General features: G+C 37.5%; 1 protein-coding gene across 9 annotated transcripts in view; it reads right to left on the bottom strand.

Annotated features, from left to right (window-relative positions):
* The window catches only part of TNS3 (tensin 3), a 192,327-nt gene that overhangs the window by 118,738 nt on the left and 55,362 nt on the right, over window positions 1–18,227 (bottom strand). For 7 of the 9 annotated variants that reach the window (XM_014261721.2, XM_088056512.1, XM_014261720.2 and 4 more), the window contains 2 exons: window positions 11,381–11,418; window positions 1,838–1,876 (listed from right to left, as the gene is read on the bottom strand). In XM_014261721.2, coding sequence (XP_014117196.2) covers window positions 1,838–1,876; window positions 11,381–11,418 — 77 coding nt within the window. Of the gene's footprint in view, window positions 1–1,837; window positions 1,877–5,729; window positions 5,825–11,380; window positions 11,419–18,227 lie in introns of those variants that run through there. The other 2 variants (XM_014261722.2, XM_088056446.1) reach the window with 2 other exon arrangements.

Below are 18,227 nucleotides of genomic sequence, written 5' to 3' on the forward strand. Positions count from 1 at the left end.
ATCAGGCTTCAACAGTCTTCCAAGAAATGTGTCACTGAGATTCTAACTACAATTGTTGCTATAAGCCAGTTTAAGGCAATAGAGGCAACCTTTACATTGACTAAACAGATGCAACACTGATTTAAAGAAAGCATATGTATAGTTTATTCATGTGGAAACTAAAAGGTTAGAATTCCTTGATTGGATTGGAATGAATTGGGATAAATTCATAGTTCAGCAGCAAATTATGATGATGCGAAGTTTTGTTTAATTTTAATAGATGTTGCCCTCCCTATTATCTAAATCTCTCAACTTATTTTTGATCTTGTCACTTTACACTCAAAACAGTTGTCAAAAAAATGCTTACAGCTAACATCATCACAGATATTCCTCCTTCAGAACAACAGAACTATTCATTAAATAGATAAAATTTACTTGTGCTGAACAAAGATATAATATAAAAATTTCACCACATTTCACACCAAAAGCAAATCACACTATTCAATCTTGCTTTCAGCAACAAAACATAGTGTATACTGTGTAGTGAAAATATTTCACCTACAGATATCCCTACAAGAAATTTAAATAGAATTCCACTCCTTCTGCCCAAACCAGTAAATGTTTTATTTGGTGACTGAATATACCTCTGTCTCAGTCCTGATAGTAAACTAAAACAGGTTAGGCCACTTTTGCCATCTGCATTCTTTACCTACTGGCAGGTCACAGAGTCAGTTGGGACTATATTATCAGCATTGCCCCATGTACACAAAAAACAAGTTCAATCAGAATTATTAATGACTAGTAGCATATCCCACAGCTTGCTATATGTTTAAATTTTTTTCTGAACCACAATAACCAGTTTTCCACTTCAGAATCAATACCTTGGTTGAGTGCACAACAGAAAAGAAAGCAACTGCATTTGCCAGTATGCACCTAATACTGTGAGCTGCAAACAAAAGAAAGAGTTTATTTTCTATTTATAATTTTAGAAGTGATGCTATACAAGATCATCAGATTCTGACATGGGTTAATTCATAAAATTACTGAGTCAAATCTAGGAGAGACCTCCAATGAGTTGATACTCACTTTCCTCATAATATCAGAAATAACCAATTTTGATTTCCAGGCTTTATTTAAAAACCACCTTTTGACTTCTGTGGTTTGTGATAGGTAAGTACCATCACCTCTATTTTTCCAACATGGAAATCAAGACACAAAAACGTGTGAAGTGGCTTGGCAATTCACACAGCAATGCAGAATTGAGATGTAGTATTCCTAATTGCCAGTGGTTGTATCACTTACCTACAATACACAGAGTTCTTGGCTGATGCTTGTGCATCAGGTGTTGGCTGCTTAGTCCTAGTAATGACACTAGCAGCTGCCAGTGCTGGTTCAACAAGTAACTTAGAATCCATCTCCCCAGCATCACTCATATTACCCTTGGAGTTCAAACAACCAAATCATGCAAGCCAGAAAAGGCTTAAGGTTTTCCTATCCTGACCAAGTATGGGTTCCACCAGCAACAGAAAATAACAGGTCCTAAACAAATCTTATACTACTTGCACTTCCAAACTGACACAAGATATCAGTATGTTGAAACAAATCATTACTGAGCTGTTTTGGTTTTTTTGGTTTTTTTTTTATTTAAAAGGCAGAAATAAAAGCATAAAACATGTGCATTCCTGGATGGGACAGGACACAGCAACAAGCTTCAGAAATGGATCCCTGATTTGCCAAGCTTCAGAGAGGAAAGGTGATAGCACAGTACTGAAATAATAGGTTATAGGACACTACAAGAATGATCTAACCTATAACCTAATAAAACCTGATGGCTATCAGTAGTGCCAAAAATACTCACCAGCTCATAGCTGCTTGGAAGAAAGCAGGGTGTCACCACCTGCAATAAAAAAATTTGATAAAATAAGGAAAAAAAGATAATACCTTTGGAGATGTCCCAGCTGCACTGTTTGAGCTCCATCCAGATAAAGAGGTACCAACCAGATCAGATGCAGAATCTGAGCATCCACCTGCTGCTCTCAGCTCTACTATCTACTTTCAGCTCCCTAAAAAGTTAGCACTAGCTCCATGCAAACTCAGTGCCCTGCTCACATACTCTAATCAATGAAACAGGTCGAAGAGTGTTGCAGTGTGTTTCTTGTTAATGGTATGTTTGGTTATTACCTAAAGTTGATGGTTTGGTCCAAATGAGACCCTTCCACCCTACGTTGTCAATCAACCCTGAGTCTCCTGTCAATCTGTTTTAGGCCCACCGCATGCTTGGAATTCCACTTTGGAAATCCCCTAAACTTCGACGTTTGATTAGTCCATGCGACCCAACCTTCCCCCCCTACCTCCCTCACTGGATGATTTTGTGAACCCTGCCTTTTACCCTCCCCAGGGTATCTCTGATTAGCTGATGCTTTGTACCTTCTCTTTGAACTGCCTCCCTATTTCAGCTGTTGCACGCTTGCATTTTCTGTCTTTAGCCCCCAAGATTCCCCAGAGCAATAAATCCTCCATTATCCCATACAAAAGACCTCCCTCTTGTCCTTGTCTCCTCAGAGCGCAGACTGACAGCCAAAAAGCCGTAGAGCAAGTGCTCTAGTCACACCTTGGGTCATCCTGCTCCTGGGTGTGACCCACTCCTGTCACAGGCTGAAGTGATAGAGTCAGATAAACTCTGGCGAGATGCGATAGAAGATTAATGTCTTCTCTCACATCACACAGCAAAACATGAAGGGTTTTCTCCCTTCCTCTATCCTTTACAGCATTCTTTAATCATCACCTTAGCTTTAGTTAATGAGTAAGCATTCTGCTTTTCAAGAAATCTAGAATTTCAGCAGTTCCCAACACCTTACCCTTGCTCTGGAACTGACTTTGGGTCATGAGTTTAGCAGAGCAAGCAGAACAGACATTCTGTGGATTCACATATCTTCAGAGATTTGTCTCCAAATTAAAAACACTTCCTATGAAAAACACAGTCTGTATACATCACACAAAAAAACCCCAAGCCACCTTATTTTGATATTCAGAAACCAAAACACAAAGAAAGCCAGGAAAAGCATGACTAAACTTGGATTACATGATGACCTAGGGAAAACCAAGTGTTAGATTATTTCTACAATCTCATACAGCAGGCACCCTCAAATCTCACACACAGTCATAAGACTGTAGGTTCATCCATTCACACCACTCAGCTGAACTTCAGTAGTAGTCATCATGCATGCTCCATTTAACAGGTATCTTGAGGAAAACCCCAGTGAAAACTGTTTCATTTAACATGTTCACCTTCAAAATTATGGTTCTCTGGGACAGATTTGCCTCTAAGCCAGCAGAGTGAAGCTAGAAACTCTGCAGCAACACCTGGACAACAAACATGGAGTTTCCTTTCAGAACAGCTGCTGAGTCCTACAATGACTCAATTCACGGTACACAGAGTAGGTTACTGAGCAGAGGGGGCCTCATGCCTCATGTCATTTGTAATCCTTAGAATAATGAAAAGAAGATGCAGCCCATGCAACAGAGCAAGCTGCAAGAACAAAAAGAAACATCAGTTCTGTACATAGCACAGGCTGTGTCATAGGGGCTACTTACCTGACTACACAAGGACAACCCACTCCAGCTTAAAGACTCAGGAACAGCTTTTAACCACTAGCATGGGAGAGGCAGCATTTGTCTCTGTAAATGGTTATGAAAAAGATCTATCTCCAGTTCTCAATGCTTCTTAAATCATAAATTATTTACAAAAAGGAGAAAAAAAAAACAAATAGCACATTGTTTCTTCAACTCCCAGCTTCCTCATGATCTCTAGACTACCGCTAAAGAAACCAGATCTCTTGCAAGTTTATCTGCTCTCCCCTTTGTCTCCTCAGTGGGCTTGCAAGTCCAAGGTTTTAATATGCTGCATCTCTGCAGCTCATTTTGTGACTGCCACTCTTGATTCACTATCTATCCAACCAAACACCCATACTTCCATACATGGAAGATGTTAACTAAGCTGTCTTAATAGCATGTCTATTGCTGGAAGCAAGGACATCATCTGCCTTGGTGATCTCTTGCCTGACATAGCATGTAAAACTTCATATGCTACCTTGAATAAACCACCAACTCTCCTTGCAAGCCAAAGTGACAAACCACCAAGCAGAGCAGTGCCCAGATAAAAGAAACAAAGCCACATGCACCCTGCACCACCACAGGCAGCAAACACCTGCATCTAGGGAAGAAAGACTGTCCTGAGCTGTCCTGACCGAGTGATTACCTTGTACTTATAAACTGGTTTTGTTAGTGTTCTAATTAGCAACACCTAAGGTTAAAGTAGATAAACATGAAATGTCAATTACTTTCCTCTGAGTGCATATACTAGGAAGAAAGAATTAATGAAAACACCAAAGGAGGTGGCAAGTTAGCTGAGTGGTGCAGTGGAAGAGATGAACTAACATTACATGCTCATGTAATTAATAATGTGAACCACTTATTATGGAATAAAATTATCATCACTGACATGCAAAAATATAATCTCTGTTCTCTCCCTTCCCTTCACTGATTAAAACTCTTGAGGAATCAAGCATATCTCTACCCCTATGGCTAACTAAAACACAGCTCTGCTGTAATCTTCTGGCTAATTACAGCTGATTCACTGCCTAAGAAAAATCCATTTTTCTGACACAAGAACACTGGGGACATCCAGTGGACAAGAACTTCAGAAGCGAATTACAGATCTCTGAAGATTTGTGACATCTTATTCAGGCAACTCTGGACTGTGAGAAGATGAGAGCTAACAATAAAAATAGCACTTGATTTTTTCCTTCTCTGAGCTCCTCTATACCTGAAACAGTTATATATACAAAACTGACTTTACAAAAAAAAAATTTCATCTTCTGGTTCTGTGTCTTCTGCACTTCCTTTTAACAGAAATCAAGACCCATGTCAAAGACTTTGATGTTCTGCTGCTGTTTCTGATCTACAAAACTCAATGAACCACCCAAGATGCACTGACTTTTTTTTTTTCTTCTAACTCCATATAAAAATCGCACATTTCTTCCCAGATGAAGCAAAATTGCCAAGATCTTGCTGTATCTCAACTTCAGTTCTCATGACCAGTTGAAGCAAATCCTACCACTGTTAATCCAGACACAGGCTAAAAGCAAATGAGTTTTTTAACCTGTTAACAGGTAACAGCGAATATTATGACATCCAAACAAATTAGGTTGAGAATATATGAGTGGCTCCAATTCTTTTTCCTAGTTTTCAAATGTCTGGGACACACTAAAAAATAAGCTTTAGAGAAACAGTATAGAGCTAAAAAAGCAAAACAGCAAGACTTAAATCCAATAACAACGCAGAGATAGAAAACCAAGTATAAAGGTCTCAGTCATTGGTTTAAAAAGTTACACACTGTGTACCAACTGCACAGAACAATAAACTTCAGACAGTCTTTTCTGGTCCACCTACTGAAGCTACAGCTAATCTTAAAGACATCTACAATAACCTGGTTTGTCAGCTTTCAACAGTTTCTTTCAACCATAAGAAATGTACTGCATATGCATTAGTGTAATATATCATAGCTCCACACCAAGGTGGATTTAGCTTCTATGTTTCCGTACATTCACATATTAAGAGGCAATATCAGAATGTAAGAAAGCTGTGTCTACTTTCATAAAGTTACCTCTTCAGTGCCCAGCACATAGACATAGAGGTACATTGTTAGTCTATTCACAAATAATCAAGCAACTATTTTCAAGACAAATTACCTGTTCTTGCATACACAGTTAATATGAAAACATTTTCCTGGTGTGATATTTCCTGCATTGAGCTCTAGCTTGAGAAAGTCCCACATCGATGGAAAAATGATTAAAAATAATTTTTTTATGAAGAATTCTGATTACAATGAATCTGCTGGAAATTTTTTCTTCATATGACTGTAACATCAGTCACATCAGTTAATGAGTAACTGACTAACATGAGATAAATGTTAAGTCAAACAAACAAAAAAAAGTCAACAAATGGCAGGCTATCTGGCGCTAGGGAAATAAAATCTGTCCCCGCTTCTTCTTAACAGCAACACCATAATGCCCCCCCCAACACACAACAGTTCATTGGCTGGGATAACCAGTAGTTACATTTCAGTGACTTTTTTTTTTTTTTCACTTCCAGATGCATACTTCCTTTTTATCTTCTTCCTTTTTATTCTCTTTTTGTAAGAAGTATGTGATTTTTCAGAGGAAGAGCCATCTTCAAAGCATGAGCCAGTTATTACCGAAGGTGCATTTCAAAGCCCAAATCTCAAACACTATTATACTGCTTTTGTAAAAGCAATTTAACCACATAGCTATAATGAATCACTTTCTCCCCAGCTACAGTCTTATCAAGTAAGAAATTCTGGCATGCTTGCACAGGTTGTGTGTAACACAAACTATACACAGGGGGAAGAATCTTCACCTAATAAAGTAACCTACTAGAAAACCTGTTGTGAACACTCTAGTTCACTATTTATGTTACAAAATTGAGGAGAAAGGGTAAAAAGACCAGCAAAATGAAATCACTGACATCCTGCAAATAGTGTGAAGTTACAGTCATGTTAGTAGATTTTCTGAACGTTACATAGATGACTTTCAGAAGCCTATATGGTAAGCTCATAGATGTATTTAACATGAATTTTTATATATATATATATATACACACACACACGGATACACATTTATACACACAATTATTTTTTTTTTTGTTACACAAAACACACACACCTATTTATACCAATATTCACCTTCAGAGTTAAGCCTGGAAAAAAATATTTCTCTGCTTGGTTTTCTTCTTCCGGAATGCCTGTCAGTTACTGTTCCCCTTTTCCAACCTACCCTCTCAAAACACTCAGGACAAATGCTGGCTTTCTTCCATGCTGTGGTATTTCATCTTGCAGTGTCACAGCCCTGACCTACATCATTAAAGTTCTCCAATTCTCTGAAGAATACATACAAGGCAAAGACACTTGTTACATAGGTTATTTGGGAAAAATATTTTTAAAAATCCTCTAATGAAACAGAAGGTACTTAAAAGCAAAAATTGATTAGTTTCCCTTGATAACTGTAAACCAGTAAACAGAGATAAAGTCCCTTCCTTCTTCAAATCATGGGATTTGCTCCAAATGAGTTCAGAAGCAAAAGAAAAGAAAGTCAGAATTTGTGTGTTGCTAACAGGAGTTAAACCAGACAGCAGAAATCAAGATCTTAAAACTAGATTTTACTGGACTTTGCACTAGCCCTCTGTACTGTGGTTTAATTTGCGAACCTGAACTGTAAATGCTAGCTAGTGCCTCACCTGATTTAATCTGTGTAATAGATGAAAGGGCTTTATAAAATAGGTTGAAATTATCTGACACAAATAAGTGCAAAAATATAGTATATTTGCTCAAAATATCTCCTTTTGCTACCTCTTCAGCTAAAAAAAAAATAAATCAAAATTTTGACAATTGTATGTATCTGTTTGAGGCTTAACTTCTCCTTTCTTTGTATGCAATCTGACCTCTCCAAGCTTTATGAGGCAGAGATTACTCAGGGAACTATGCTACTCTTTGAGGATTCCATGTGTATGTATTTTGGTACAATCTCCATTAGAAAACATTCCTCATTTGCAAAGGCAAACAAAACTTGCAACATTACCAGATAGGGAGGATAGCAGGGAACAAACTACCAGCATGGATTAAATTTTCTTGAATGGAAACAAACTGTGTACCAGACCAGCTGTATCTCAGAATTCTGGACCTATAATGTAAGTATTAGTCTGGCTTCTCAGGATTTCAGTCTGCTTCCAACATCTGAGTAACAGTGATAAGAACTACAAGCATTATGATTCCTATGGTCACAAATGGCACTTCAGCCAACAGTATCAGGAGTTTTAGGGTAAGACAGGAGTTTTGTCACAACAAACAGCAGATATCACTGCTCAGCCCACAGATTTCACCACATCTAGTGTACATCTAAGACCTAAGATCTGTGCCCATCAAATAAAAAGATGAAAGATAAGATGAGAGCAATATTTAAACAATAAGCATAGGTTAAAATGGGGGAGAAGTGTGGTTTGTTGGTTGTTTCTTTTAATACATATTACTGGGTAGAAAGGAATGTGGTAGCAAAGGGCACCAGCAACAACACAGAAAGATATGAAAGCAGAAGACACATGTGAAACTTGCTGGCCAAAAAGCAAAAATCAAAAATTAGTTTGAAGGTCATTTCAGTTTTTTGCTTTATTTCCCTATAGTTGAAAACCATCCATGTACAGGATGACCCTTTGCATCCCCCTAAGGTAAATTTAATGATTACATGTATTAAATCATAAGGAAAAACATCTTTGCATCAGGCAATACTAAGGTGCATACAGAAATTTAGCACAGGCCTGATTTCAATCTGTTACAGAAGGTCTGCAAGAATCATGCCGAAGAGGCAGTGACCTCTCCAGCAGGAAGTTTATAGAAAACATTTGCAAACAGCTCTGGAATATGCTTCTTAGCAAGCCAGAAGAGGCTAAATTAGCCCAGAGGGCTGTGAACCAAGCAGAATCCTTACACTTTCTCACAAAAAGTAGGAAAATGCCATGTTGTAAAGACACAGTCCACCCTGTGAGGCCCCAGTTCGCCCATTTTTGAAATTGAGAGCATTTTGTTGGATGTTGACATGGAAACACTTGAATATTATGGCATTATTTCTGACTTTCACATGTCACAATAGTGACTTTAATAGCTCTCTTGTCATCTTAAAAAACTTCCCTCCTCCCAAAACACATTAGAATAAAGTCTTAAACATTTACATTCCAAATATATCTTCAGTTTTCCAATTTAAGCTATGTGCTGACTGCTTTTCCGAAAATCAGAAAAATAAGCCTCTTCTAAGAAACAACTGATTATTGAATTTGGTCTTCTTTTCATAATTTTTTTTATATTCTGTAACAAATGCTAATAATTCCATTTCAGTTATTCAAAAATCATAAAACATGTCAGTCAGTATCTTGATGTTAGGCTATTACATGCTTTTGGCACTCCATATTCTACTCTTTCCAACAGTTAACACCCAAATGGCTAAGAGCTGAAATGAATTTCCTGTTTTAAACATAAGGCGCACATATGAAATCATTCATCTCTAAAACAAGTTTAAAGAACCACACCAGTCTCCAGAATCATTTAAATACCATAATTTCTGGAAACTCTAGTTCTATGTAGCAACTACCCAAGTAAATCTTTGAGCTACCAATGTTATCAACAAACCAGATTCTTTCTAGTACAACTGGCAGAACTCCATACTGTAATTACAATGTGGAGAACCAAAGCTACTGTGCAAAGAGGGATAAATTACATCATCTGGTCTAACAAAAAGTACATCTTTCTACTAAACTGTTCTGCTTCTACCAACAGGCCACCATTACTATAGTATTATTACTAATCATTATTGTATTTATACATTATATATATAGATGAATTAATATAGGCAATGAAGCCCTTTAAAAGGTAATACCTTACTTAAAATTTAATTACCACTGTGTATTTCATCTTATTTCATTAAAAAACACAGAATTCGGCATTTACCCAGCATACCACACAAAACAGTGATTTTCAAATGCACATGCACCCTTTTTACTCAAAATGGGAGATGCTCAACTAACTGACACTTGTATTTACTAGAATTTCCTAAAATGTCCTGAAAAATCTCCAAGTCCCTCACAAAGCAAAGATTCTTCTCTTGAATTTAGTTACACACCTTGGATGTACTGAACTAAACAAATGCTTGCAAATATCAAGGTAACAACACAGATACTAAGTCTAGATCTTTGATAGACAGCAAGTACTAATCAAAAGTTTAACTTAAAAGAAGGGAATATTACCCCACAAAAGTGCTTCTGGCAAAATGAAGTCCTCCAAGACTGCTAGATTCAGACTGAATCTGTGTCTCTTATTTACACAAATCTAGCAATGGGGAAAGTCAGTCACGGGAGACCATGGAACTACCAATCTCGTCTAGTGTGAAAGGAACTTGAAGATTTTCTAAAGTAATGAAACTGAACTGACAGAATCTACAGTAATCACTGAAAAGTAATAATATGCTTATACTTCTTATACTTCTTCTAACCCAATGCAAAAAGTTTGCCTTTAAATCTCCGTTGTACAAATTTTATATATTTATATATTTGTATAGGTGTGTGCATACACACATGCATGGGGGCGTACAGGTGTGCATGTGTCAGAGACTGAAATATTACAGTTTTTGACTTAAACATTTTCATGAAGGACTTCTAGAATTGTTTTACAAAAGCTGCACAGAATACCACCACACCCTGAACAGGCCTTCAGAGTGAGGCCCTGGACCACTCACTGATGAAGATAAGATAAAACTCAGGAACTGGGGACATTCACAAAGCACAGGCTTAGCACCTTCAGCAATGAGACCACAGCCCCAGGGCTATCAGCTGCCAGGCTTGAACAGACTCTTGCACCAAAGGGTGGGGGAGAGAGGCTTTGGGTGTGCGTAGGAAAGGCCTCTGGTCAGAGGTAGTGAACATCCTCTGATGTGCAGACCAGCTCAGCTGAGGGACTCTTCTCCTGGCGGAAAGCTTATCCACAGCAGAAGGGGGTGTCATGGCCCATCAAATGGCTCCCCAGACCCTGCAGCAGACCACCAGAGATAATGCAACAGATCCTCAGTGTTGCAAGGGACAGTGTCAAACCGGTGTTCCCACGTGTCCCAAAGTGTGTATTAATCCACAAGATTCTATACTCTTCAGCTTCTGGTGGCATGGCGCGGGACCCTTGCTACCAAGAAGACCAGATGGAAGGGCGCAACGAGACATCACTGGAACCCTCAGATGGGTGATATGCTTCTACCTAACCCCTGTCATTCTCTCTCCCCCCACCCCCCAGTCACACTTTATCTATCTCTTTCTTTCTCTCTGCCTCTTCTACTATTAAATAAAATACACCAAATTTTTGGCACTGACATCTAACCTTGTTTGGTTTAAATCTCATTTTTGGGTATATTTTGAACCTTCTAAATTCTTTCCAGTTTATACACAGAGAATTAGTGTTCTTTGTCTTTCTGGGTTTAAACTGGATTATAACAGCATGTATACTTTATTCACTCAGATTTTTTTCCTTTTCTGGCAGAACTGTGTGGTTTGTATTTCACCCACTTAACCTAATGTTTTCAACTTAAAACATCTCCTCCTGTGGGAAGAATGAGAAACTCAACCACTGGTGCTAATTTTTCAACTATAGATTTATTTTTTTTTCCTCACAAATTAGTGGCAAGAACAATACCCCAGCTAGGCATCTTATTCTTAATAAATTCATACAGATTTTGTTGTCTAAACTTTGAATACATGTAGATCAAAAGCAAGAAGGGAGGCCAAAAACCATGCTTACCTTTTCTTCACATTTCCTGTGGCAGGCATACTTGCAAACTAAAACAAAACAAAAAAACACATAAATGACTAAAAGAGTAGGTGAACTGTCCCCTCCATTTCTCTAGATCAGCTTTCTATAAGAGATCTGGCCAAACTCAAGTCTCTATCTATAAAAGTATTTACATACTTCAAAACAAAACCAAACTAAAAAGAAAACATGCATTTAGTTTTCACCCATTCCTGAAAGATTAGTTAATTACAGCAGTGTTATCAGATTTGTGCATTCTATCAGCTCATGACACCATATGTCTGGTTAAACATCATGGGCTGAATATCTATCACTTACCTTTAAAGCTTCACATATACCAGAAGTGTTATCATTTAAATAGCACAGATAGTAAGATCAAATTGTTCCCAGTGTAACCTCTGAATCTTAGTCGTATCAGCAGCCCCAGAGACCAAAGAAAAGCAGGCTGACTTCAAATTCACAGACAAGTAGTACTTGCCAGACTGTAATTTCTGATTATGAAATTTAGGTTATACAGTGTTGCAAACATTACTTTCAAGAAGAAAGCACTTGATTTCTTTTAAATTCCTTCTTCTGAAGAGCAGGAAAGGATGAAATGTACCAGCAATTTTAGATTCAGGAAACAGCATTTAACTTAAAAAGCAGCCAGATGAGCAGTGATGTAACTATGACGCAAAGCACAATAGCTATAATCTAACACAAGCTGGTTTTTATTTGATTTTCCATATGCACTTCCTCCTTTACTCTGAAATGTGCTTTAATTCCATGCAGTGTCCATCCTTCGGGTTACCATGAGCTAACCTGTATTTTAAACTGAGGAAAAATTTACTTATTCAATCTCCAAGATCAGTAAGCTGCAGAATACCATAGAGGTTTAACTGAAGATTAACTGTGGTGTAACCTCAGACCACTGAAGATGAAAGTCATGCTTTTTTCTTGGTGCTTCCACAGCAGCCTGACCCAACAGGAAAGATACAACTACCAAAACATGAGGTCAGCAATTCTCTTACTCATTTCAGACTCAAGTGCAACAACAGCTGAATGAAAAGCCCTCATGCTCCAGTCACTGCTCAGGGGAAAAAAAAAGGTATGGCTTACGGACACATCTCCTATTCTATCTTGTACATGCTATGTTCACTTATTTTCCCCACATGTAAGCTACGAACAAGTTCTTCGTTCATAGTGCTTTACAGGATCAAATTTCTTTATCCTTAAAATTTATTAACATTCACACAAATACACTATTAGCATTGATAATGATCTATACCACTTAAAAACTCTATCAACTTTAAAGCAAATGGAAGGCTGCTCTTAACCCATGAGGAAAAACTCAATTTTCTTGCATGACAGCATAGGGAACAAATGGCTAAATTCATTAATTGATTTCACATACCAAAACTGTCTATTTAGTAGAATCCATATTTTAGATCAGTATGATTAGCTTTAACTTTGCAAAAGGCTAACAGATGCTCTGAAAATATGCATAGTATCTGCTTATTCTATAAGCTACTTCAAGATTTCTTCCAAAAACAAAGATAACAAAAAAAAAAAAAAGAATAAAATGGCGAATCTGTCAGAAAGCCCTGATATTACAGACAAGGTCTCATCTACTTTATAGATGCTTAAACATAGATTTCTGTGAGGCAAGATGAAATACAAAACAGATTTCATTCCATTACAACTTCTATGATTTTGCTACTGGTTCATGTAAAACACAAAGCCTCTATAAAGGATGTTAAATGCAAGCATTAATTTATTATTTTTTTAAGTTTCCACATACAAGAAAATCAGTGTTTTCTGCACTTGTGAAACACAAAGTTCTTACAGTTTTTCTGGAAACAAATCACTTAAGTCAGATGTGAACTTAACCTGGACAGCAACTTCAAGACCCAGTCTTTCAGGAGCATCTCATTCAAATTCATTAGCAGTACCAAAATACAGCATAGAAACTCCATACATAATTAAAGTGAGAATACTTCACAAAGCTATATTGCTATATTTATGAGATTCAAAGGAAAAAAAGCCTAAAGCTTCCACAGGTAATTAGTTAAATACAGTCAGGTAAAGCTCTCTGACTGAATCAAACTGTATTTTTTCAGTTGTTTAGATTTATAACATTCTGAGCATAGAGATGTGATTCACAAAAACTGCTTCACTCCTCCTCAGCATCCAGAAATACTTTAATCTTATCTAAATCCAGTACATGCATGGATTAGACTGTGTTAAGCTATTACCTTCTCTTCTTCACTATCTAGTAAAGCTGATTATGATAACAAAAATGATCAGATCACAGACTGTGCAGATGCTGGGAGCAAACAAAGCATTCCTTTGTGCTCAGATGCAGAAAGGAGGTTCTCCATCTTCCCTCTCATGAGAACTTTAAACTGCTCATTGCATACGATTCTCCTAAAAAGCACACCAGCTACATCCCAACAGAAATGGATCGCCAGGCATAATTGATCCAAACTCCAATTCCCTTTTCTTGACAGGTTTGAATTTCACTAGTTTCTGCCCAGAACAACAAAACTTTAAATGACTGGGGCCATTTTAATCGACTATTCTTTGCATTTACCAGATGCTCAAGTGTTCAAAACATACAATGTAATTTACGCATGTACTACTGAGGTACAGTAAGCATCACAAGTTTTTGTTTGCTGGTAAGGTAATATTTTTAGGAATATAAGGTTCTGTATATGTGTTTGTAGATATAAACACATACATACACATACTCCAAAAAGCACAGAAATCTTGCTTTTAGCAAACATACACTCAGTGGCTAAAACCAATCTTAAAAAAAAAACAAACAAAAAAACCCAACCAAAATAAAACACATACACATACATGGCAGGAAGACGGGCAGGGCAGAAGAAGTAGCAGCAGCATTTGAAAGAGATGAAGATATTAAGACAGTCCTATTAATTGGCTGTAAGTAAGCATGCAGACACATCAAGAAAGTGTGAATGGAATAAGGCCATGCTTCAGCAGTCAAGTCTCTAAGCATAGACAAGTACTGGAAAGAAGCATCATTGCCTTGCCAGGCACATCCTTTCACAATGCAATTCATATGTGTTTCTCCATTACAACTGCTAGCATCATGAACAGTAAAAGATCCCTCCCTTCACCAACACTAACAAATTAAATGTTTACCTATAGAGAGAAGTGTACTTGTTTGATATTTCATTATTTACAATTCATTGTGCCACAGCTATGATGAATTCTAAATACAATGAATTCTGCTACATCAAAGAACAGTGCTGCCTGGATGACTGCACCCCTTCAGACCAAGGCTGGTTTTAGCTTAGCCTAGGCATTTACTTCCAAAGGCCAAAAGAGCAATATTATACCATAATTGTGCAACCTATGTCTTTTCAGTGCAACAAACATGCAATAGAAAATCCTACGAATAACTGAACAACTGGTATGCTGATAGTATGCTAAGGAAAACACATGCAACTTACATTTAAAAGATCTCAACAAGCATCTTATATTGAATGCTGGCATTCTTCAGGCAAAGCTTACAAGTGAAATGGCACTCAGCTCTTCTCAGGACTACAGCCTAACTGTATTCCAATTCTAAAATATGCCTGAAACAGTGCAGAGGACTTAATGCCACACTCTGCAAGGCTACTTCAGTGAAACAGCTGAATGTCTGTATCCCACACACAAGCTCTCATCAAATACTAGACTTTACAAATTTATGTTCAAGGATGCTAACATCAGCTCCAAGAATAACTGTCCCATGCTGGCTAGTAGTAAAATGGAGACCAAGACATATTTAGTCAATTTACTGCACTTCAAAACAATTCCTGAACAATCAGGGGAAAAAAGGGAGTAAGGGTAAGACATTTCTTTGTATCGAAATGAAAATGTGTTAACTCCTGCAAGTTACCAATATTGCTGCCAGGGTAAATTGGGAAGGATAAGCATAGTGAGTCATATTTTTCAGTCATAAGCCCCAAAGGTTTTGTAAAATGAAAGTTCTGCTTCTTACATTCTTGTGTGTAAGAAGCTCTCTGAAAATCATTAGAAGTGTATTTACAAAGTAAAAAACTACTGCTGTAAACTAACCACAGAATGATTTATGGTTTACCAGGACAAAGAGCTTAACCTTTTCTCTCTCAGCTAAGGGCTCTGCACCTTGACACATCTAAGGATTTCATGAACATATGTTGTGTCAGTATGTTTCATATATTCCATCACACTGCACACATAGTGAATATGGCTGGTTTATAAAGACAACCTCGCACTTAAACACAGCTTTTATCAAGTGATTCTCTGTGACAAGTTTTTGTGTGTTTGTTTTTAAACAACACTGTGTACGGCAAGTGTAGAAAGAAGATAATTCAGGAATACTCCTGGGGTAGAAACTTGCATATAGAGAATCAAAGAGATGTAACCCAGTTTAATGCCTTTCTAATCCCAAAGAAAAATTACTCGTTCCAAAAACACTCACTGTACAGGCCTGGATATTAATCTTCAACTTCCTGGTGACAACAAACTGGGGATACCAGACCACAGGCCTGGATGTCTGAAAGATGCCTTCCTTCCCTCAGCATCTCCAAGTCAGCAAAAGAGACACATGCTATTAAAGATAGGTTTTGACAGTAATAGAAGTCCTTGAAAATTCACAACAGAATGTAATCTGCATATAAAGCAAATAAAAAGATTTGTGCAATCAAGACTTAAGTTTTACAGTTCCCAATTCCAGACTTCTCTCTTAATACCAGGACAGACAGGTGTCAGAGGGTAACAGAAGTGGTAGAGCCCGGCTATTTTAATATGTAGGCCAGTGATACTGCTACTGAGCAACAGTTCACACCTGCAGGAAATGTCCTTCACAAAATATCAGGCCTGTCGTTGGCTCTGAAGAAAATATATTTTCTTTTTCTTAAAATACCTTGATTTGGTTTCTGAAAATGGAAAGTATGGCCACCACAACAGGATCTCCTTGGGGCAGAGGAGAAGAGGAGGCTACCTATGACCAAAATCTCCCAAATGACTACTGGCTACAGTAAACCAGTCTGGTTGAAATGGCTTTGTGGATTAAATGTTGTTACAACTGCAGTCTGGTGGCTATTTTTATTTCAAAAAGTGTTTAATAATGCTGTGATCAGATTTTTAGAAAAAACTCATGCCACCACACATTTCTGCTGACCCATTCCTACCAACTTGGCAATGATTCAACTTAAGAAAAAAGTCAAAAGGAAAGCAGCATGAAAATGAGACACACAAAAATTACCTGCAGCATTAAAAATAAGTTGGTATGCAATTTCCTATGAGGCAGTTTTGTGCATTTCTTCTCCCACCCCACCTTGTGTAGGGGGTGGAAGAAGTGTAGCCTAGCTGTATATACTAGTCTTTAGATGCAAAAGTAAACACTTTTATTTTTAAGAAGTTACCAAAGTCACATGCCTAAGATGTCACAAGTCTAATAGCCACACTACAGCATCATCTGCTGGTGCATTTTCTGTGTTTCAGATATTATGCTTGATTTTCTTTTGTTCTTTTTCTCATATTCAGACAAGCATTGTCTCCTCATCTGAATATTGCTCCCACTACTTCATGACAGTGACATTGTTTTTGAAGATGAAGTCATGGGTAATTAGTGCAGAGCTTCAGCATTTTGTTAGTGGGTGGGCAATACAGTGTTGTTAATGAACTTTCCCACAGATTAAATATTCCATTTGCTGTTGCCAACAACAGCAGTGGACAATCTTTATTAAGAGGAAAGTATTTTGGCACTACAGCTGCAATAGCATGTCCTTTCTTTTCCTTTACTCCCACCTTCTTCCTGTCTTGTAGAAAAATCTTGACCACAAAAGGGTTACAAAGGCAGAATGCTAGCAACAATGAAAATGTTTCCATGTTTTTAAAAATACTCATACAGTAAATTTCTCCCATCTTTTTAAGTTACACTTGCCAGTCAATTAGGAAATTGTTAAACCTTACTCCAGTCTAGAAACAAAGGTTATTTTTAGACCTCCTCCCTCCAGCTAAAAAGATAACCCTGTGTTGCAATGTTTCATCCACAAAACCATCTCAACCAGGCTGCGGTTTACTGTAGACAGCAACCCACATGAAACCCAAAAAATGGCTGGATTGTCTCCAGGACTTTCTTCTATCTTCAGCTGCAGACAGTGTATGATCTCAAGAGCTTGAATGTCTGTGATGGATCTTGAAAACATACCCTGCATAAATTATGCTAAGAGCAAGAATCTAAGAAAACTAAGAAGAGATCAGCTTAAAATGGGTGATCTCCAAAATAAGCAAGAACACTGTTAGATTAATAAGTAAGACATTGTTAGATTATGTGGGTAAAACCTTATGGGTCTAGAAGTTCCGATTCACAGTTGTTCTTAAGCCCCTACAGAAAATGTAAGTGACAAAGACCATCACCAGATGAGAGCACAATACAGGCTATGAAAAGAAATCATCAATACAATCTGAATATCATCGATCTGATATGAATAAGTACTTAGTTGTAGGCATGCTCTCCAAGTGCATTTTTTAAATCTCACTAATGACAACAGATGGAAATGCTGCGTAAAATCAATTAACAACTCTTCCTCTTACCTATTTATAGGGTTCAGATCCTGAATGTATCTAGGAGTTATGCTTGTAGCATGCTTTAAGTGTCTTGAAGCTTTCTTCATGTACCAAAACAAACTCTTCAGTATTAAAACAATATTCATCACCCATCTTTTCTTTAAATAAATTTCATCTTCCTATACATTATTTTTGCCTTCCATGGTAGTTGTTCCCCCTGCCCCACCCCTTGTTTTGAAGACAAAAAGATGAAGTTGTTTTTGAAATGCCCCAATATTTACTTTGAGGTTCC

Source organism: Pseudopodoces humilis, chromosome 1, assembly GCF_049639895.1.
Source record: "Pseudopodoces humilis isolate 2021_Gansu_Grassland_sample_001 chromosome 1, ASM4963989v1, whole genome shotgun sequence".
NCBI lineage: Eukaryota > Metazoa > Chordata > Aves > Passeriformes > Paridae > Pseudopodoces > Pseudopodoces humilis.